Source organism: Muscardinus avellanarius (assembly GCF_963383645.1).
Source record: "Muscardinus avellanarius genome assembly, chromosome: 14".
In the NCBI taxonomy this organism is placed as follows: Eukaryota; Metazoa; Chordata; class Mammalia; order Rodentia; family Gliridae; genus Muscardinus; species Muscardinus avellanarius.
The window spans coordinates 36,344,002-36,367,004 of record NC_137800.1 but is presented as its reverse complement, the minus strand read 5'-3'; the positions used below and the strand labels follow the sequence as shown (position 1 = coordinate 36,367,004).

The window sequence follows — 23,003 nt, the reverse complement described above, 5'->3', positions numbered from 1 at the left end:
AAGAAATCTTTCCCTCTCTACCTTATTCTCCTCATCTTTTTATGTCTTTCTCTCTCACATACACACATGTTCATGTGCAATGATAAAGGTTATTTATCACATATTAACTACCTGAAACTCAACATATGGACCCAAGTTAAAACTGCTGGTCATTTCCTTTTTTTTTTTTTTTTTTTTTTTGGTGGTACTGGGGTTCCTGGAAGCCCTTCTACCTCCGGACCTCCGGGATACACTTCCACGGGCTACACTCCCAGACCTATTTTTTAACTTTTTTTTTTTTATTTGGAAACAGGGTCTCTTAAATCAGCATGGCTAGCTCTGAACCAGCGCGATCCTCCTGTCTCAGCCTCCCAAGCGTGGGGATTCCAAGCGTGCACCACCACGCCCGGCTGTCATTTCCATTTTTAAAGTGTGTTTTTCCCTCTATAAGTGGCAAGTACTGTCCTATGTCATTGGATTTTTCTCTAAAATTATTTTTACAGCTGTATGATATTTGTAATTATTTTACCAATGTCTTGTTGGCAATTAGGTTAACATTCCAAGGCTTTAAGTCTTATTTCCACCTTCTAAGAAGGCCTTTTTCAGTTTACACTGCTTCACCAATGATAATAGTTTCTTCTCGTGTCTTATATGTCAGGTGTCATCATATTAGGTTCAATTTTCTTGTCACGTACTTAAACTGGCTCTTCACCATATATGTTTTCATGTCATTGTTAAGCCCATTAAGACTATCTTTCAGAAATAATTATCTTAAAGAAGTGTTCTCACTTCTTTTTTCTTTTTCTTTTCTTACATTGGAATTGCTGGCATGGGGACAGAGGGAACTTGTTACTATCTCTGTGCCTAGGCTCACCTTAGAGCATTTAATCAGAATTTCTGGGGGTACAGCCTAGGTGATTTCAGTAGAAAGAAAGATTGAAACCCCTGATTTAGAATTTACAGAGTTTTTTCCATTTATAAAAGAGGAAATTAGCCGGGCGTGGTGGCACACACTTGTAATCTCCGCACTTGGGAGGCAGAGGCATGAGGCTCGAGGCCAGCCGCGCTGGTTTAAGAGACCCTGTTTCAAAAATATAGAAAATAGGTCTGGGAGTGTAGCCCAGAGGTAGAAGGGCTTCCAGGAACCCCAGTAGCACCAAAAATAAATAAATAAATAAATTTAAAAATAAAAGAGGAAATTAATTCATGAAATTATTTGAAGAGTCAGATTTAATTAATGCCTTACTCCAAACTGAATTATATTCTGATTTACATGCATGTGCATTTTTTAATAAAGAAATTTTGGTTTTATTTGTTCTAGGGGATTTCAGAAAACATGGATATAATCTTTAGAATAAGAGGAGGCCTGGATCTGGCTTTTCAGCTAGCAACTGCTAATGGTAGGTCTTCCACAAAAAATTCCCCCTTTTTATTATAGATTTAATGATGAAATATTCTGAGACTGTCTCCAGTTTGCAAATGAAAAATGAGTGAGAGGATAAATAAACTAAGGGTATATTATTTAATAAGTGAACTAAATAGTATTTAAACCAAGACACCATTTCCCTTTTTATTCCATGGAGCACCTCTGTGCAAATAAAAAAAAAAAAATGATGTCTCCTTCCTTACTTTACTGCCCTCTTGCAGAAAATTGCCACAATAAATATAAATATCCCAAATAAGCATAAATCAAATGAAACACCTAGAATAGATTGCAGGCTTGCAACTGTACATAAACCTTGTCTCCAGACCCTACTCTTTTAAAAAGTGTGTTGCAAGAATTTCATAGGAGAAAAATCAATAGGAGTATAAAGTAAATTCTGGGATGTCTTCCTGCTTCTGACTTAGGTACTGCCACACGCTGGGATAAAGAATATCAGAGGAGGAATATGATGAGTTGTGTTTGAGATTCCATTTGAGATGGCAGTGAGACATCAAGTACAAATTCCCAGCAGGTATTTCATTGAGTGTGAAATTTAGATGAGAGTGATCAAAGTTGTAGCTAGAGAATGGGATGTCTCTGAAGGACAATAGCTAATACCTTGATAATAGGTGATGCCATTCCTGAAAAGTATCATCGGTGGTGTTAGAGCCAGAGAGGTTGAGAAAGATGAGGAATGAAAAGTTTAAAGGAAATTAGAAATGACCTCTAGGGACCCCTGTTGTCTTTTGGGGGTGCTGAAAATGTTCTTTAGTTAGTGATGATTGTAAAGCTTTGTGAATATACTAAAAGCTATGTAATAAAAAAGAATTTTATCTCAATTTTTGAAAGGCAAAAATATTTGTTATCAATATTGAAAATGGGGAATGCATATTTGAGGCTCAATTTTATTGTCCTCTACTTTTGTGTATGTTTGGAAGACTTCATGTTAACTAACATTTTTCTTAACTTCTACTTATATTCTTTTAATTTAGAAATATTTATCAAAAAGGCGCTAAAACACGTGTTGAGTGACCTGTCAACCAAGCTTTCTTCAAATGCCCTTGTGTTCAGAATTTGCCACAGTTCAGTGTATATATGGCCTAATAGTGACATAAACACCATTCCAGGAGAACTGACTGATAGCTCTGCTTGTAAGAACATAATGCGCTTTATTCAGTGAGTATGTTTAATGATGTCTAGAAATGTTTTCAGAAATCATTTCATATTTGTAAATATTTATGTATTAAAAATTTAGATTCGAGCAGGAAGAAGATACAAAACGAAAATTCATGAGAAAGAAAGACAAAAAGGTGTCAGATGTGGTAAGCAAATCACCCATCTTCTCTTTGATAAAAATTTTAAACCCTTGAACTTGGATCTGAGTAAGATCTTAGAGATAATTTAGTCTAACCCTCTCATTTTTACAGGTCAGGATATTGAAGTCGATACTTTTAACATATCTAAACTTTTATGTCTATAATACATGTCTTGAAAGTTTCCTATAAAATTTCATTGTTCCTATAAAAATGAAACAAACTCAAATAGTTTACAAATTGTTTTGTTTTGTTTTGTTTTGTTTTGTTTTGTTTGGTGGTACTGGGGATGGAACCCTTCTACCTCCAGGCTATACTCCAAGACCTATTTTATATTTTTATTTGGAAACAGGGTCACTTAAGCCAGCGAGGCTGGCTTCGAACCTATGCAATCCTCCTGTCTCTGCCTCCCAAGCACGAGGATTACCAGCATGCGCCACCACACTCAGCTACAAATTATTTTAAAGTAAATAAAAAATGCTTATTCCTTTTTTGTTTATTTGGTTGGTTTTTTGGTCATACTGGGGTTGGGACCCAGGGGCATTCTACCTCCGAGCTATACCCCCCAGCCCTATTTTTTATTCTTTATTTTGCAACAGGTCTCACTAAGTTGCGGAGGGCCTCACTAAGTAGCTGAGGCTGTCTGAGAAGTGCAATCCTCCTGTTTCAATTCCCCCAGTACTGGGATTACAAGCATGAGCCACCAGCCCGGCAAAAAGTGCTTATACTTGAACATTGACAAAGTGACAAATTATGCTGCATTAAGTAAGAAATGTTAAAGGATTTCTTTTTCTTCAAGCTGTTGTTTTTTTTGTTGTTGTTGTTTTTGTTTTGTACTAAACCAGAATTATTGAACAGCTGCTAAGTGCTACAGACTTTTTCACATGTTGGAGATTAAAAAAAGAAACACTTATTTAAAGCAGGAAGTTGTATATAGTTAGTATAACTGTAGTGTTTTTCCAGGCTGGTAGGTGGAGAATGGGTGGACATGAAGTTGGAGAGGCCTGACTAAATCATTAGTGGAAACAGAGAAGAGAGATTGGATACACAAGCTATTTAGAAGTTGCAGTGAATTGTACTTGGCAACTAATTGGATATGACACAACCAGATTCTTGCTTGGTAAAGCCCGAAGGTGGGGGAAACATGAGGTCACTTTGGGTCATATTTAAGACACCAGTGAAATGTGCAGATGAGCTGTTATATTTATAAATATGGAGCGCACAAAAAAATTAAGAGACAGTGATAATGGTTTAAAAATTATCAGTAATTGAAGCTTTACATTTTGAGGAATACATATCAGTTGTTTTGCAATGTGTTGCACATTGGGTTTGTTTTGTGCTTCCTGGTGATTAGATCCCTGTATGACTGTCAGGAGTATCAGAAGAGATGCTGTACCTTCTCAGCACATCATACTACAGAGGCAGATCTATCAGTTTGTTTTTATTTTTGTTGATATTAACTTTAATCACTTAAGATGATATCTGCTAGTTTTCTCCATGGGACCCATGTTTTCTGTTATAATTGGTATCTCATGGAAAGTTGCTGTGAGACTATATATTTATATATCTACAGATGTTCTACCCAGCATATTTAGTATCCATTGACAAATTTTACTAGAATCCAATATTAACAGGATGGTTACAACCTGGTGATTTTTTTAAGTTTATCGTTTCTTTCTACATAGATAACATTATTTATACTTTAAGGAAGAACTTCTCTTTTTTTCTGTTTTACTTATTTACTTATTATCTGCATAGAAGCATGGACTCTTATGCAGTGGATTATAATATTGCTGTCAGTTATTTGGATGATCACATTTTCCAAGATTTGACTAATAGAAGCTAATTCGTGTATCATTTTAAAATTGTATTTTCAAGCACTCTGTACTTTCTTCCTTAAGATGTTCAGGTATACTCTGTCCATTCTATTTTTCCATTACTTCAGTCATTCTTCATGGAGCACACACACATAACACACATGCTTATTTATCTCTGTGAATGATATTGATGCCTCTGGTTCCACTTCAACCCACAGAAGTCTTAACTTCTTCAGTGAGAATCTTGACTCCCAATATTTTGCTAACTTTGTTCAACACAGAAAGTAGTTTCAGAATAGTTCTATAGAGCTCAACATTTGTTTATAGTTCTTAGGTATTTAAAGCAGGGATACAGTTATATTATTTAAAGTTCTTTTGGTATGTGGTTATTTCTTGGTGTTCACTGATTTTTTTTTAATCTATATAATAGTGGTAAGAATAGTATAATGAACATCAGTGAATATAGATAGCTATAATATTGATTAGCATGGCAATCTGATTTCATCTTCACTTCCTATCCACTCTCCCTCTTCCTCTAGATTATTTTGAAAAAGGAAGTAACTTCTTTGTAAGATATGATTTTAAACAATTTATTATAACCTCATATATTATCCTATAAAATGTTCCATAGTGCTGAGCGTGGTAGCGCATGCTTATAATCCCCGTGCTTGGGAGGTAGAGACAGGAAGATCGCGCAGGTTCGAAGCCAGCCATGCTGGCTTAAGAGACCCTGTTTCCAAATAAAAAATATAAAAATAGGTCTGGGAGTGTAGCCCAAAGGGAGAAGGGCTTCCAGAAACTCCAGTACCACCAAAAAAAAAAAAAAAAGTCCCTTAACTTACCCTTTTATATTAGTGTTTAATGTTCCACAAGTTGACTATTGCTGTTTATCTATATAGCATCAAATAATAAATATAGATCTTATGCTGGAAATGTCAACCTCTCTGGCAGCTGTGACCCCCATCATCGAGAGGGAAAGCGGAGGACATCACTATGTTAGTATGACCCTGCCAGTTGATGCAGTTATATCTGTTGCTCCAGAAGAAACATGGGGAAAGTAAGTATTTTATAGTACCACTGCCACATTTAAACGAGGACCCTTCCCCCAAAGAAATCAGAGTGCGCGCGTGCGTGTGTGCGTGCGTGCGTGTGTGTGTGTGTGTGTGTGTGTTATTGGTGTTGGAACCTGGGGGCATTCTACCTCCAAGCTATACCCCCAGCCCTATTTTTATTCTTAATTCTGAAACAGGATCTCACTGAATTACAAAGGGCCTCACTAAGTAGTTGAAGCTGTCCGCAAACCGCGATCTTCCAGTCTCAGCCTCCTGAATGTTGGGATTACAAGCGTACGCCACTACGCCCAGCTCAGAGCCCTTTTTTAAATATTACATAGACATTTCCAGGTAATGGCTGTTTTCACTACGATTTATCCCTTTTTTTATTATCAATCTAAGAGTCATCTAGTAATTAAATGTTTATTTGGAGGAAGTAGGATAGCATGCTTTTTAAAACCTAGAGGGTTTTCCTTATTCACACAAAGAAAGTAGACAGTTTGTTTTACTGTGTATAATTTAGACATCTTTTAATAAACCTGATCCAGTCAAGCTTTTTACTATAGTAGAGGTATGTTGGCTCTACACTTGGATTTAGTAGTCACTGTGACTTCTATTAATGCACATGCATATTTTCTCTCACAGAGCTCGTAAACTTCTAGTGGATGCAATTCATAATCAACTAACTGATATGGAAAAATGCATTTTGAGATATATGAAAGGAACATCTATTGTGGTCCCAGAACCACTGCACTTTTTATTACCTGGGGAAAAAGGTCTTGTAGCAATTTCATATCCATCAGGAATTCCAGATGATCAGCTGCATGCCTATAGAAAGGTAAAACGAGGTTATTTATTCTTGAATGGCTATTCATTTTGTATTTAATTACATATTTCCAGTAAATGTAAATTCCATATTCATCTTCCATATTACTTAATTTCTCTTTTCATTGAACTTTTTTTGTTGTTATTAATGAAAAAATATTAGGCTGATTTGGCATAATATGGAGCACATGCAACATTTTAATTTTAAATGCCCAATTTGGTTCATACATCCTATAAAAATTTTATATTTTTCTATAACAACACATAGAAATGAGAAGATGCTACATGCCTAAAGTAGCCAATAAGTGTTAACAAATTCATTTTCCTTTCTGCTATGTCTGGATTTGTGAAAAAGACATAATTAATGAAGGAAAGTTGGAATTTATGCCAATTCTGATTGTGATTTATGGTAACACTCTACCTGAAATAATGTTATTTTGTTGTTGTTGTTGTTTTACTTTGTTTTGTGAACGAGCAATGGAATCCAGGGGCCTTCTACTTCTGGGCTATATCCCAGTCCTATTTTTATTTTTTATTTGGAAACAGGGTCTCAATAAGTTGCTGAAAGCCTAAGTTGCTGAGGCTGGCTTCAAACCTGCAATCCTTTTGTCTCTGCCTCCCAAATACTGGGTTTACAGGTGTGCACCACCACACCCAGCTTATTATTATTTTTAGAGGAATTTTGAGAAAAACATGACCAGCATTTAGAGAAATGAGATTTATTGTCAAAATGAGTGATCTTTAGAGTATATCATTTTGACATGTTGGCCCTGCCTGGCACCCATCAAATTGTACCTGAGCATCTAATATTGGCTCCTAAGAAGAGGTGTAATATCTAAGCCTCTGGACCTTTCTGTAATTGCCCCAAGAATTGCTTTGGAAAGGCAACAGCTACATAAGCAGATCTCTTCCAACTACTACAGTACATAAAAGATATGTCAGACTTTTAGAAGTACCTATTACATGTTCTTATACAATTGGGAAAATAATACATTTTAAACATATATACTTTATTTTTATGCCATTTCGGTTGGTTTTATGCTACCAATTTCTAACCCTGTAATTTAATCACTACCCCTTAGATTTTTGAAGTGCTCTTAACATGATTTTTCAAAATATTTTGATATAATTATGTCATTGTTAGTCATAGTTTCTCATTTACAAGTCTGTTTCAAAACCAGTCTTTAGCCTGGATGTATTTTAACAGACTATGTTATAATAAATAAATTTAAATTATCCCAGTTCTCTTACTCTAACAGATTATTTTTATTATTCTGTGTTTCTTTCCTATCTCTATCCATATGCTTATGAATTACATAATCTCTTCAATCTGCCACATGATGGGCCTTATTTTAAAAGATCTAATGCTTATCACTTTCCAGTTGTATACACACACACACATAAAAGCAAATGTTACTGGGTTTTAGTTTCTTACCCTCTCCCTTAGTAAATTAAATTATGCATTTGACAACTTATAATCAGTATATATGTAATTTTTTTATTTTTGGCGTTGCTGGGTGTGGAACTAAGGGGCATTCTACCTCCGAACAACACCCCCAGCCCATTTTTTTATTCTTTATTTCAAAACAGGGTCTCACTGAGTTGTAAAGGGCCTCACTAAGTAGCTGAGGCTGTCTGTGAACCATGATCCTCCTGTCTCAGCCTCCCAAATACTGGGATTACAAGCATGTGCCACCATGCTTGGCAGTGTATTTAATTTTTAATGTCTTATATTTTCTTTAGTTTGAGTTTATTGACTAAATCTAAATCATTAACTTTTTTGTCTATTCTGATTTCATTTAGGAATTACATGATCTCTTCAATCTACCATATGACAGACCGTATTTTAAAAGATCTAATGCTTATCACTTTCCAAATGAACCATACAAAGATGGTTATATTAGAAATCCACATACTTATCTTAATCCACCTAACATAGAGACTGGCATGGTAAGTTTAATTGTTTATGAGTCAATTGTTCTATAATGTTATTAGTTGTTTATTGTTGGAACTTAAGTTTTTAAGAACTGATTCATAATATATGTCACTAAAAATTATTTATCATATGTCTCTCATAACAGTAATCTTTTAAGATAGCAGAAATTGATTATCTAAAAAGGTTAGGAGTAGAAAGTATATACCACAGTTCTCTTACCAAAATTTCATTACGGCATTTCCTTAAAAGCTTGTTCCATTTTTTTCATTCTGTACTTGATAAATCATGCTAGTTAAGGGCACGGTCTACCCAAACCACACTGTAGATAAGGCTAATGCATTTCTAGACTTAATTTTACAAGGGATATAGCCTCACTAAGTCTAAACAAGACTTACTTGTGGAGGGTAAGGAAAGAACTTAAATGAAGGACACATGTAAACCAGTAAGAAAGAATTTTATAGACATCCAAGAATAGTAGAGCTGGGCCTCCTAGACACAAACCAGCCCTGACTGGCAGCAGTCTTGGTGTCTCTGACCTGCATGGACTCCTTGAAGGCGTTTCTCTTGCTTTCTGTTGCATGCTTTTCATCCTGCCTTTCTGTCTTTTTTTAGTTTTGTGCCTTCTGTATCCTCTTGTTTCTGCTTGGGTATGATGTTTTCCGTCCTTCCTCTTAGTTTCTTAGTGTGTCCTTCATTTAACTTCATTCCTTGCTCCATACAGTTTTACTCTGCACTTAAGTTGGATTCTCTAGAGAAAAATCTTGACTAATCATCTTTTCATGACATTTAGTACCTTCTGGATACCCAGGAGCTTTGTAAGAACATTAAAATTGAATATCATATATTTAATTTTAATTCTTAAGATTTTCTTGCAAAGCTATCTTAGAGGAGTTAGGGGACCACTTTAGTCTTAACCATGATTAGGCAGCAGCTCCATCTGCAAGGCTATGGGCAGACTCTCCTCCAGGAAGGAAGTCTGTCTGGTGGGCACTCCCTGTTTCATGTGCACCCATGAATCTTTAGTAAACATTTCAAGGATATTAAATGACTTCATTTACTTTGAGCAGATAAGATATCGTGAAAGACTTATTTATGGTTAAAAATCCTGTGCTACCACAGTCATAGAATTGTAGAATAGAAAGTTCTGAACTTGATTCTCAAACAAACAGTAGAACTCTTGTCAGCTGTCTAGTAGATTGTAACATAAATGTTTTCTCAGACTATATTCAATACTCCTCCAGGGTAGGTATTGTATCATATATTCACTTTTAATTCTTAATAGTTCCTTACAAGGAACCTAGATACTCAAAAGATACTAATGAATGCTGATTCCCCACACACACACACAGTATTGAGAATGGAACCCGGGAGCATTGTACCTCCGAGCTACACCCCCAGCCCTAATTCTTTAGTCTTTAATTTTGAAATGGTGTCTCACTGAGTTGCAAAGGACCTCGCTAAGTAGCTGACATTGTCTGCGAACTGCAGTCTTCCGGTCTCAGCTTCCCAAATGCTGGGATTACAAGCAGCACCATCACGCCTGGCTGATTGATTTTTGTCAGTGAAATATGTCCCTAATTGGTATTACACAGGTGCTAGAAATATTTATGTATTTTTAATTTTTCTATTTTATGTGCATATAATATTTATTTAAGTGATTACAATATAGAAAGAAAGTGAATACTGAGGAGCCCTTACCTAATTTAAGAATTGGAAGCTTACCAATCTGACTGTGCTCCTTCCTTCATCTGCTTTCTGCCTCCCCAAGAAGAGTAGTCACTAGAAGAGCTCTCACATAGTCAGCCCTCTGAATCCATGGGTTTCAAACAATCCCAGATCAAAAATATTTTGGGGAAAAGTATGTGTCTGTACTGAACATGTGCAGAATTTTCTTCCTTGTCATTATTTCCTAAACACTACATTATGGTAAGGATTTGTGTAGCATTTACATTGTATGAGTATTACAAGTGATCTAGAGGTGGTTTAAAGCATATAGAAAGGCTATGCATTGGTCATATACAACTACTCTTCCATTTTATATCAGGGACTTGGGCATCCAAGGATTTTGTATCTACAGGGATGCTAGGGCAGTCCTCCCTGTATATTAAGGGATCCCTGTACTGTTTTATGTTCATCATTCCTTTCCTGTTGTTTTTGTTGTTGTTGTTGTTTTGTTTTGTTTTGTTTGTTTTTGTGTGTGTGTGGTACTGGGGTTCCTGGAAACCCTTCTACAACTCTGGGCTACACTCCCAGACCTACTTTATATATATTTTTGGAAACAGGGTCTCTTAAACCAGCGAGGTTGGCTTCAAACAGTACAATCCTCCTGTCTCCGCCTCCCAAGCCCAGCCATGTTTTGTTTTTGTTTTTGTTTTTGTTTTTTTGGGTGGGGAGGTGGTGTTTTGCTTTTTGGATTTTTTTTTTTTTTTGAGGCACTGGGGATGGAACCCAGGGGCGTTCTACCACTGAGCTATACTCCCAGCCTGTTTTTTATTCTTTATAGTGAAAAAGGGCCTCACTAAGTAGCTGAGTCTGGCTACAAACCTGAGATCCTCCTGTCTCAGCCTCCCAAGTACTGGTATTACAAGTGTGCACCACCACTTCCAGCTCCTGTTTTGTTTCTTTGAGAGCTTCACTGTATATGTATATATTGCCTCAGCAATGTTTGCTTATTTGAGTTTTATAAAAATCATATTATTCTGTATGTAGTCTTCTACAACTTGTTTTTCACTCAATAATGTATAGCTTATATCTATAGTATTTTATTTGACTGTGGCTCAATTATTTTTATTGCTATATATCTTATTATGGCTTTTTTCCATATCTTTGGTTTTCTTGTTTTGTTTGAGGTGGGTTTTGGGGAGGTTGTGTGTTTGCTATCTATGAAATACTCTATGAATGGTCCTGTATCTTTCTCCTGAAACATATGTGCAAAAGTTGTTAGCATTTTACTCTATTTGCTTAATTTCTCCCTCTCTCATCTTTTCCCCTGAACCATTTCAGAGATGATTTTAAATACCATACTATTTGCCCTTATACAATGTTAGCACAAATCTGAACAATAATCGATTTTACATTTATGAGATAAACAGTTTGGGTGTGATTCATTATTCATGATTCATGCTGGATTTAGTTTGGTAATATTTTGTTAAGACTTTTACATTTATGTTTGTAATTGATATTGACTTGTGATTTTTTCTCAGTATACTGTTTTTATTTTATTTTTTATCAGTGATATACTGGTTTATTGAATGAATTGAGAAATGTTCCCTCTTTTTCAATATTCTAGAGAAATTTATATTAGATGTCAAGGTCTTTCCTTGATCATTTGATAAAATTCACTTGTAAAGTAGTCCAAACTTAACATTTTCTTTGGGGGAAGATTTTTAATAACAGATTTCGTTTTGATTAATGTCTATCCAACTTTTTAATTTTTGTAAGTTATATTTATCTAGTTATACTTTTTTGTGGTGCTAGGGATTGAACCCAGTTATATTTATCTAGTTATAATTTTTTTTTTGTGGTGCTAGGGATTGAACCCAAGGACATTCTACCTTCGAGGTACACCCCCAGCCCACCTGTTTTTTTATTTTTTATTTTGAAACAGGGTCTCATTAAGTTGCGAAGGGCCTCACTAAGTACCTGAGGCTGGCCGCAAACCTGGATCCTTTTACCTCAGCCTCCCAAGCATGAGATTACAAGCGTGTGGCACCACATCCAGCTAGTTATACCTCTTTATAATATTTTCTTTGCTTTCTTAGTTAATATTTTTTAATTCTACATATAATTTTATGCCTTCTCTCTCCCCCTTTTATTTACTTATTTATATTTTGCTTGTTTAATCTTTTGGCTTTGTTGGCCCCCTTCTAACTTTTGTATTATATTTCATTACTTTTTTAAAATTTCTTCCTTTACTTTCTTTGATTTGTTGTGTTTCTCTTCTTAAATTTGACACTTAGTTTAATTATAATCTTCTGATTTTCTTATGTAAGGTTTTAAATTTCAGGCAAAACACTATTTTTACTGTATTATATGCATTTAATTTGAAGGATTTATTTTTATTCACTCTGCATTTCTGTTTTGATTTTTCTTTAACCTATGCATTTTTAGAAAAGTTTTTTACTGTTCAAATATGCCTGAATGCCGGGCGTGGTGGCGCACGTTTGTAATCCCCACGCTTGGGAGGCAGAGACAGGAGGATCACGCAGGTTCGAAGCCAGCCGTGCGCGCTGGCTTAGGAGACCCTGTTTCCAAATAAAAATGTAAAAATAGGTCTGGGAGTGTAGCCCGGAGGTAAAAGGGCTTCCAGGAACCCCAGTACCACCAAAAAAAAAAAAAAAAAGACAAAAAAAACACAAAAAACAAATATGCCTGAATTAATTTTTCTCTTACTGTTTTCTGATTTTTTTTTTTTTTTTTTTTTTGCTTACTCATAGAAACAATTTCTAAGTGGTACTCTCCCTGAAATTTATTAAGACTTGTATTTGTTCCCTATGGGTACTGTAACAAACAACCACAAACTTGGTGGCTTCAAACTCTAGAAATGTGCTCTGACAGAGTTCTGGAGGCCAAGAGTCCAAATTCAGCCTCACTGGGCTGAAATGAAGGTATCGGCAGGACCCTACTTGGACAGGCTCTTGAGGAAAAGCCATTCTTTACCTCTTCCAGCTTCCCGTGGTTGCCAGTATTCTTGGCTGGTGGCCACATCACTCTAGCCTGTACTTCTGTGGTCACTTGCCTTCTCCTCTATTAAATATCTCCCCCTGCCTCTGTTTTTTAAGAATACATGTGATTACACTTAGGGCCTTCCTGGATATCCAGACAGATATTCCCATCTTGAGATCTTTAACTTAGTCACATCTGCAAAGCCTTTTTTTTTTTTTTTTTTTTTGTCATGGAACATTGCACTCAGAGGTCCCAAGGAACTAGGTCATAGATTGCTTTTGGGGCCAGCCACTTTTCAACCAATCAAAATAACAGACTAATTATAGATTTTCTATTTGTGCTTAAACATAATATGTATTTTCAAAGTCTTATGAGGATCCTGTTTTGCCATTAAAAATAACACCCCTGAGCTATAATTGATGGCAGGTTTACAAAACTGGAAACATTTTTTCTGCATCCCCTTTACTTGTTTGTTTACACATTTCTTTATACTTTCATTCAGTCAGTCATCATTTATTCAGTAGCATTTATATCAGCTATATTCCCAGCCTGTTAATAGAAGCTTGTGCCCAGAAATAAGTTAGATTCTACATGCCCTTATTGAGCTCACATATTGGAATATATATAGGCAAGTATTTAAAAAATGTCAAATAGTGGTGTGCTTTGAAAATTAAAAATAATAATAAAGAGGATAAAGGTGAAAATCAATGAAAGTGGGTGGCAAGAAAATGAGCATGCCACGTTAGGTTAGATGGTCAGATTTGGCCTCTGACATGTGATCATAGACCTCAAATGAAGGCCTGTAAAATTATTTGGGAAAGAGTGTTTCCAGCCAAGAGAACCATAAATCAATATTTTACTGTATTTCTTCTTTTTTAATAGATTTCGGTGGTCCAGGGCATATATGGTTATCATCATTATATGCAGGATCGGATCGATGACAATGGCTGGGGCTGTGCTTACCGATCACTGCAGACTATCTGCTCTTGGTTCAAACATCAGGGATACACTGAGAGGTCCATCCCAACACACAGAGAAATTCAGCAGGTAGGGAACAGACCAATTTTAAATTATAATCAGTTATATATTTAATTAGCCTTTAATATAGCACTAATAGTTTTTATTATTTCATGGTATACATTTATTTCTGTTTTGAAAAAAGTATTCTTGTACTGGCAGTCAGGGGAAATGCCCTAAATGTAATTTTTAATAGTTGTCTGTATGGATTTTTATATTTTTAAATATAAAAAGGCTCTAGTTGATGCCGGTGACAAACCAGCAACGTTTGTTGGATCTCGGCAGTGGATTGGGTCTATTGAGGTACAGCTGGTCCTAAGCCAATTGATTGGTGTAACTTCAAAAATACTGTTTGTCAGGTAAGAACACTTTAAGAAATTGGATAAATGATTTCCAAGTGACAGTTTATAATTTTTATTAAAATAATAAATATTATACCTTTTCTCTCATTTTATTCCTTTTTCTCATTATGTCATTGCTTTATAAATCTCATTTTTTAACCCTGAAGTTTTTGTTTCTTTAAGACTTTTGAATTTACAAATAAATTGTGATATATATTTGCATTATATAGGCCTAATTTTATCCTATGCAAAGAAACCTTTAAAATATGTTAATTTTAATGAAGTTATATAGAAAATGTATTTTTTATGCTCAAATTCTCAAAAAAAAGTCTTGAAAGGCCAGGCGTGGTGGCACACGCTTGTAATCCCAGCGCTTGGGAGGCTGAGACAGGAGGATCGCACAAGTTCAAAGCCAGCCTCAGCTACTTAGTGAGGCTCTCAGCAACTTAGTGAGACCCTGTTTGCAAATAAAGTATAAAATAGGTCTGGGAGTATAGCCCAAAGGTAGAAAGCCTCTGGGTTCCACCCCCAGGACCACAAAAAAAAAGTCTTGAAAGGAGAAACTTCCAATGTTGAGCTATGGCTAACAATTTTTTTTTTTGCCTCTTTTTATCTTTTCCACAATTCTAATATTAAAATATGAGAAAATATAACTTAATACCACTTTGTACTACCATAACTAGCTTCCTTATTTGTATGACCTTATGTTTTAAAATGTATTTTCTATTGATAACTATTTATAGGATCCTTATTGTCCAATACTGATTTCATAATTGGATTGTGGAGTAGTTATAGAAATTGGTGCTAAGTAACGACAGACTAAGTAGCAAAATACTTTTTTAAAAAGTGAAAGTTTGGGTACATTAAAACATTATTTAGCTAGGTGTGGTTGTGCACACTTGTAATCCCCGCCTTGGGAGGCTGAGACAGGAGGATCGCATAGCTACTTAGTGAGGATCTCAGCAACTTAGTGAGACACTGTTTCCAAATAAAGTATAAAGTAGATCTGGGAGTATAGCCTGGAGGTAGAAAGCCGCTGGGTTCCACCCCAGTAGCACCAAAAAAGAAAACATTAATTATACATTCCCCATTAAGGCAAGGGCTAAGATTAACCCCACCTCAAAAACAAAACAAAACAAAAAAAAAACAGTTCCTGATGTGACAGGTCAACTTGCAAATTTTTTACTTCACGGTGTCAACAAAACCTACTCATTTATTAGAAATTGTACTTCAGATTTTGTCTTTTGATCTTACCTGGCTAGTGATGTGCAATTTATATCCTGCAGTGATGCTGGGCCACAGCAGTGAGTCCCATCTCCCAGTTCGCCATTCAGTCACAAGAGGAAACACAGTGTTGTATGTTGCTAAGCTATCATGTTTGATATGCCAGGTGTATCACTTGAATCTTCAACTCACATTGGGTTTACTGGGATATGATTCAATTGTAAGTCAAGGAGCATCTGTAAATCCCTTTATCAGTGTGTCTTTCTCAAATCTGAAATGCATACTACCACTAAAATATTCCCTATGACATAGTATGTTACACTTGAAAACACTTTGCAGTTTACACATTGGCTTCAGAGACATGTATTTTAATCTTAAAATCTCCTCTTTTATGTAGTTAGGAGAGATATTATTAGTCCTGATTTCAAGATAAAAAATACAGACTTAGAAGTCTTATAGCCAGCAGATGAGAACCCAGAACTAAAACTGAACTTTTGTAGGGCTAGGATTATAGCTCAATGGTAGAACATTTGCCTAAGCATGCTCAAAGCCCTGGGTTCAATCTCCAGCACAGGAGGGGAAGAAAAGACCTGCTTCATTTTTCTGACAGTTAAATCTCTCCATAAGAGCCCACTGGATATCAAGGTGACCCTAACTCCAGTCTCATGTTGGAAATCCAGAACCATCTTCCTGCATTTCCAGATTGAAGAAATCTAATCTTTTTGCTTCCCTAGCACAATTATAGTGGCCTTAAATATTTAATTTACATTGCTTTCAACTTCATTATTTGACCTTAGTGTTAGTTCTTCTGATGGAAAATGGTTTCTTTCTAGCCAAGGTTCAGAAATGGCTTCTCAGGGACGGGAACTGGCTAATCATTTCCAGAGCGAAGGCACTCCAGTAATGATTGGTAAGATATTTTGGGGTCTTTTGGTAGAGTGGAGAGTAGTAATACTCATTAATATAAATAGCTAATTTTGCACAAACCTAGTTATGTTAAGCATTTTAGAATTAATACTTATACCATATATAATGATATTCTATAATTCCAAGTTGGTAGAAAGGTTACAGAATATATTACAATAAAACAAGAAGGCTAAGAAAAATGATAATCTGGACTTTATTTGTAAAATGAGAATATTGAATTAGCTGGTCTAAAGGAGCATGATTTCTACAGAACTAATGAGTAGACAGGCTTTATCACTGGAAATACTCAGAGCAGATACAGCAGGGGTACCACAGCAGTGACTCTGACTAAGGGAAGAGTCTGGACCCCCTGTCCCTTCCTAATCCATTTTAGATAATTTAAGGATATGGTGATAGAATGTAAGTGTCATTTGATTATATGATCGCATCTTTTATGTATTAAGATGTCATTTCATCTTTTCAGAGTATATTTGACATCATGGTCTTTGACAATGTAAGGTAGTCTTCCTGCTGTTTAGATTGATTAGGTAAAATCATGAGTCTTCATTTTAAATTGAGCAGGCATTTGCAGTCGGTTTTACTGTGGTACGTTGTATGTTGTCTTTTCCAGGGGGAGGAGTCCTGGCCCACACAATACTAGGAGTTGCATGGAATGAGATTACAGGGCAAATAAAATTTCTGATTCTAGATCCACATTATACAGGTGCTGAAGATCTGCAAGTTATTTTGGAAAAGGTAAGTATCCACTAAAAACAAATTTAGAAACAAAGCAAAGGACCCAGAAATGAAGGAGAGCAAACTTGCTTTTAGCAGAAAGATGATTAAGCCAAGGGCAGTGAACCTCGCTGTAAGCAGATATTCTAAGGCTCTCAAGTACCTGTCTCTATAGGAGGAGGACAAGAGGGACAAAGTAAGTTGCAAAGACAAAATTTAGGTTAAGTTCATAAAAACGTTCTCTATTATTAAGCTTAATAATGAAGCACAAGCTCATAAATATATTCCTTTTGAGCTGGGCATGGTGGTACTCCCATACTTGTAATCTCAGTACGTGCAAGGCTGAGACAGGAGAATCACAGGTTCATGGCCATCTTCAGCAACTTAGACCCTCTGCAACTTAGTAAGACCCTGTTTCAAAAATAAAATATAAAAATAGGACTTGGGGACATACCTCAGGGGTAGAATGCCCCTGGGTTCAATCCCCAGTACCTCAAAATTCATTCATTGTAACATTTGTATAGCTTTGCATAAAGAAATGTATTAGGATTTATTAATATCTTAAAGTAGAGCCAGGCGTGGTGGCGCACGCTTGTAATCCCCGCGCTTGGGAGGCGGAGACAGGAGGATCGCGCAGGTTCAAAGCCAACTGTGGTGGCGTAAGAGATCCTATTTCAAAAATATAAAATAGGTCTGGGAGTGGAGCCCGGAGGTAGAAGGGCTTCCAGGAACCCCAGTACCACAAAAAAAAAAAAAAAAAAAAATTACATATATATATATAATTAAAGTAGAGTGAGAAATACAAACTCATGAATTTAGCTGTGAGAGCTGAGACAGGAGAATTGCAGGTTTGTGGCCAGTTTCAGCAACTTAGTGAGTCCCTCCACAACTTAATGAGACCTCGTTTCCAAATAAAAAATAAAATAGGGCTGGGAATGTAGCTCCAAGATAAGAGTACCCTTGGGTTTCATCTCCAGTACCATAAAAAAAAAAAAAAGAAAGTAGAATTCTGGACATTCTGAAGGTTTGACTTCTGATATTTATAGTCAGCTAAAGGAAGCATAAATTTAAATTGATTTATAAGGTAGTGGGGTTTTTTTGTTGTTTTGTTTTGTTTTGGTGGCACTGGGGATAGAACCCAGGGGCCTTCTACCTCAGGGCTACACTCCCTGACCTATTTTATATTTTATTTGGAAACAGGGTCTCTTAAGCCAGCTAAGGCTGGCTTTGAACCTGCATGATCCTCCTGTCTCAGCCTGTCAAGTGCGGGGATTACAAGCGTGCGCCATCGCGCCCAGCTTATAAGGAACTAGTTTTCACACATGAAAATTCAGTACTAAGTCTTTAGGAGAAAAGTATTGTAAAATGTATTTAACTTGTATTTAAATAATATTTATATTCTTTGCCAATTATATTAAAATTAGAATACATAAACTAATGAATATTAGTGATAAACTAATAAAATATAAACTAATAAATATATCTTACTATTAACCATTACTCTTCTTTTTTTTTGTGTGTGTATGATTCTGGGGATGGAACCCAGGGGCATTCGACGACCTCTGAGCTATACCTCCTGCCCTGTTTTTTATTCTTTATTTTGAAACAGGGTCTCACTAAGTTATGGAAGGCCTCACTATATAGCTGAGGCTGTCCGTGAACCACGGTCCTCCGGTCTCAGCCTCCCGAATGCTGGGATTACAAGCATGTGCCACCACGCCTGGCTATTACTCTTCATTTTTTTGTTGTCACTTAGATCATCTTTTTTTTTTTTTTTTTTTTAATGTGGTACTGGAGATGGAACCCAGGGGCATTCCACCTGTGAGCTACATCCTCTGACTATTTTAAACTGGGTCTCACTAAGTTGTGGAAGGCCTCACTAACGTAGCTGAGGCTATGGGCAAACCACAATTCTCCTGTCTCAGCCTCACTTAGATCAATATTATTAGTACCAAAAAAAAAAAAAAGTTTCTTTCAACTTTGAAGTTGCAGTTTCACATTTTTAAAAGCAGAATTCCCAGAGAATGGGATGGTTTAGCATTGAACTTTATTGGTGAGATGTTTTCAGAAATTAAAAATAAAATGACTACACTAGCTTGCTAAAGCCCGAGGATAAAATTTTAGAGGCCATGAAAGGAAGGCATGGCCTACTTCCAAGAGTTGAATGTGACTGCTGTGCGTTGTGTAGATGTGGCTGAAGAGACAGGCTAGAGCAAAATTAAGAAGGGTGGGCCGAGCCAGGTGTGGTGGTGCAGGCCTGTAATCCTAGTACTTGGGAGGCTGAGACAGGAGAATTGCACTTTCATGGCCAGCTCAGCCACTTAGAGAGGCTCGGGCCCTCCACAACTTAGTGAGGTCCTGTTTTAAAATAAAAACCAAAATAGGGCTGGGGTATAGCTAAGAGACAAAATTCCCTCATCTACTCGTAGTACCACAAAAAAAAAAAAAAAAAAAAAAAAAGGAGAGTGGTCATTGTAAGCCAGGCAGAGAAGCATGGGATTTAGTTTTTATCTTAAAAGCAGGGAGAAGTGTTAATTGTTATTTTCATTAGGGGAGTGATAAAAGTTTCTTTATGGCTGGCTTGAGGGGCTTTGCACTAGATGGAATTATCTAGATAGGGTCATTCTTTCTACAAGAATTGCAATGTCCTTTGCTAGTTACATTTCTGTAGAACTCTGCAACAGCAAGAACCCCTTTGACCCATTAGTGCTTGTACGAAACTATGAAACCAAGGCACAACCATCAGCAGAACCTTGCCTGTCACTGGACTGCAGCAGTCTAGGCCAAAAGCAAGTTCTGCCTTTTTTTTTTTTTTTTTGCAGTACTGGGAATGGAACCCAGGGGCATCCTACCTTCGAGCTATATCGCCAGCCCTATTTTTTATTCCTTATTCTTTATTTTGAAACAGAGTCTCACTGACTTGCAAAGGGCCTCACTAAGTAGCTGAGACTGTCAACGAACCTGTGATCCTCCTGTCTCAGCCTCCCAAATGCTGGGATTACAAGTGTGCGCCACCCTGCCCAGCTAGTCCTGAGTCCCTTCACCCTAGCATGGACCTTGGCTGTTTGGCCTTCCCAGATCTAAGACAAAAGCATGGTCCCCCACATACTCACTTTTTGGTATTCCCTCTACTCATTTATCTTTTTTAAATACTTGGATCTGGTTACTCCTGTAGGAGGAGATCTCCATGTGTGAAAGTATCATAAAAAGGTTAAAACAGAGACATTATAAGCCTTTTTATATTTTTTCAAGAAAACAGATTTTAAGGCATTAAATTTATTGAAGTTTTTCTGAAATATGTGAATAAATAGGTTATTAACATATGATTACATACCTAATCCATAATCCAAACTTAATGGCTGTTACCTTGGGAAAGGGAAAAGCTGGTAGACCGGTGGATTTTGTGTGTGTGTGTGTGTGTGTGTGTGTGTGTGTGTGTGTGTGGTTGCTGTTTTTTCTTTTTGATGGTGCTTGCTTAGGAGTTGAACTCAGGAGCTTGCATATGCTAGGCAACCACTCTACCACTGAGTTACATCCCTAGCCTCATGGTTTTGTTTTGTTCTTTCATTTTTATGGAATTTTTACAATGTGTATCTTATTCAATCAAAAAGAAGAACAAGCCAGTCCTGGTCGCACACTCTTGGAATTCCAGTATTTGGGAGGCAGAGACAGGAGGATTACAGGTTCACGACCATCCTCAGCTACTTAGTGAGGCCCTCTACAACTTAGTGAAACCCTGTTTCAAAAATAAAGAATAAAAAATAGGGTTGGGAGTGTAGCTCAAAGGTAGACCGCCTCTGGGTTCAATCCCCAGGAGCGCAAAAAAGAAAAAAGAAAAAAAAAGACTCAAAAGAAAATCTACAATCAACCTCCCTCTTCCACACTAAAAATTATACTTAATATACTATCTTCTATATGAACTTTGACACGATGAACTTTGACTCTAGGTCCCTACCAGAATGCTCAGCAACTTCAGAGGTAGTCAAAGGAAAAAGACCACTACTTGTCATTCAGTGATATTTTAAGTGTCCTCAGCTACTGTCCTCACAAGTAGTTCTCATAGCATTTCTATAGACCAGTCATTAGCTTTTTCTTAGGAAAATAAACCAAGTCACCCTAGAAGAAATCTGATAAGCTTTCATATTTATAATATGATTCTGTTTCAAAGTAATTTTCTCTGCTGGAGGAAAGAATTAATATTGAGAATGAAGAAGGAAAGTGGAATTGGATATACCCCGAAGAAAATGAAAAGAGATTGGGATGTAATTCATAGGGCAAGCTCCAGTTGATCACTATTATATTTTATCCTAGCTACGATACCAATGAATGGTACATATTTACAGTATTTTATGGACTACTAAGAAAAACAGACTGTCAAAGTATTACATATTATCATTTACCACAACTATAAAACTACATCTTAGAACAAGTGCAGTGTGGTAACTAGACTAAATACTAGAAGCAAGCTTTTCATTTTTGATGCTCTCTCTGATTAAATACTGTAAAAAAAAAGTTTAAAATATCTTTTCTATATAGGTTTTTAGAAAGACCTATTAAGTTACTCTTCTGTGTTTAGGAAATGTTTGAATTATGTAGATATTTGAGCTTTATTCCAAGGTCCTGCTGATATCCTTATAATTTCCATCATGTGGTCTTATAACTTTATAAAGCCTTCCTTTCTCTCCAATCCAGGGATGGTGTGGATGGAAAGGACCAGAGTTTTGGAACAAGGATGCTTACTATAACTTATGTCTTCCTCAGCGACCAAATACTATCTAAATTATCTCAGACTGTATTAAAGTGGTATTATAAACTTGTTAATAAAAATTTTAATTTCAAATTAAATCCTGAGTGTAGTTTAATGTTAAACTATGATTTTTTGGCAACTGTAGTAAATAATGCAGAATTTATTCTTTAGACATTCCTTTAATAACACAAAAGAGAAGGCATGCACAACCAAAATTTATACGCATGTAAATACATGTATTCTTAAATGTTCTCTTCACTTGGAAGAAAGTTTTCCTCCTTCTCAGAAGAAGTTTAGACACACAGTAATCCAAAAGCCGTCACTTGTAGATCTGCATGGAACGAAGCCTTTCTTCAAACCTCTTCATAACCAACATGACATCTATTTGAAAAAGAAGTCTGTTAATATTAAAAAGCTTTTAGTTTTCTCCTCAAATTTCTACCATGTGGAACAAATGTTGTCTTTCGAATCTAGTATTAGTAGAGTTCCTGTTTCCCCACATTCTCACCAGACTTTGTTTGATTTCTTGACTGCCAATCTGAATGGGGTTAGATGGAATCTCAGTGTAGTTTTGATTTGCATCTTTCTGATTGCTAATGATGTTGAACATTTTTTAATTTATTTATTGGCCAATTGTATCTCTTGTGAAGTTTCTATTTAGTTTAGTTGCCCACTTATTGATTAGCTTATTTTTAAGTGTTAAATCTTTTAAAGTACTTTGTATTTTCTAGGTATTAGTCCTCTATCAGAAGGATAGCTTGCAAAGATTTTCTTCCATTCTGTAATCTCTCTCTTAGACCCTTGATGGTTTCCTTTAATGAGCAAAAGATTTTTTAGTTCACTGCCATCCTGTTTATTAATTCTTGATTTAATTTTCTGAGCTTTGAATGTCTTGAATATATTTCTACCTATGCCTATGTGTTAGATTATTTGAACCTATGCCCTCCTTTAGTAACTTCAGAGTCTCTGGTCTAGTTTCCATGTCTTTGATCCTTCTTTAGTTGACTCTTGTGCAGGGTGAGA

At 36.1% G+C, this 23,003-nt stretch overlaps 1 protein-coding gene across 1 annotated transcript; it reads left to right on the top strand.

Annotated features, from left to right (window-relative positions):
- Positions 1-1,309: 1,309 nt before the first annotated feature.
- UFSP2 (UFM1 specific peptidase 2) lies at positions 1,310-22,012 on the top strand (the record flags this gene model as incomplete). The annotated part of the gene is made up of 11 exons (XM_080709812.1): positions 1,310-1,379; positions 2,395-2,578; positions 2,658-2,724; positions 5,432-5,589; positions 6,230-6,422; positions 8,213-8,359; positions 13,893-14,057; positions 14,262-14,386; positions 16,426-16,502; positions 17,130-17,254; positions 21,926-22,012. The coding sequence occupies exons 1-11, from the start codon at positions 1,316-1,318 to the stop codon at positions 22,010-22,012; spliced, it is 1,392 nt and encodes a 463-aa protein (XP_080565938.1). The 5' UTR covers positions 1,310-1,315.
- Between the last annotated feature and the right edge of the window lie 991 nt (positions 22,013-23,003).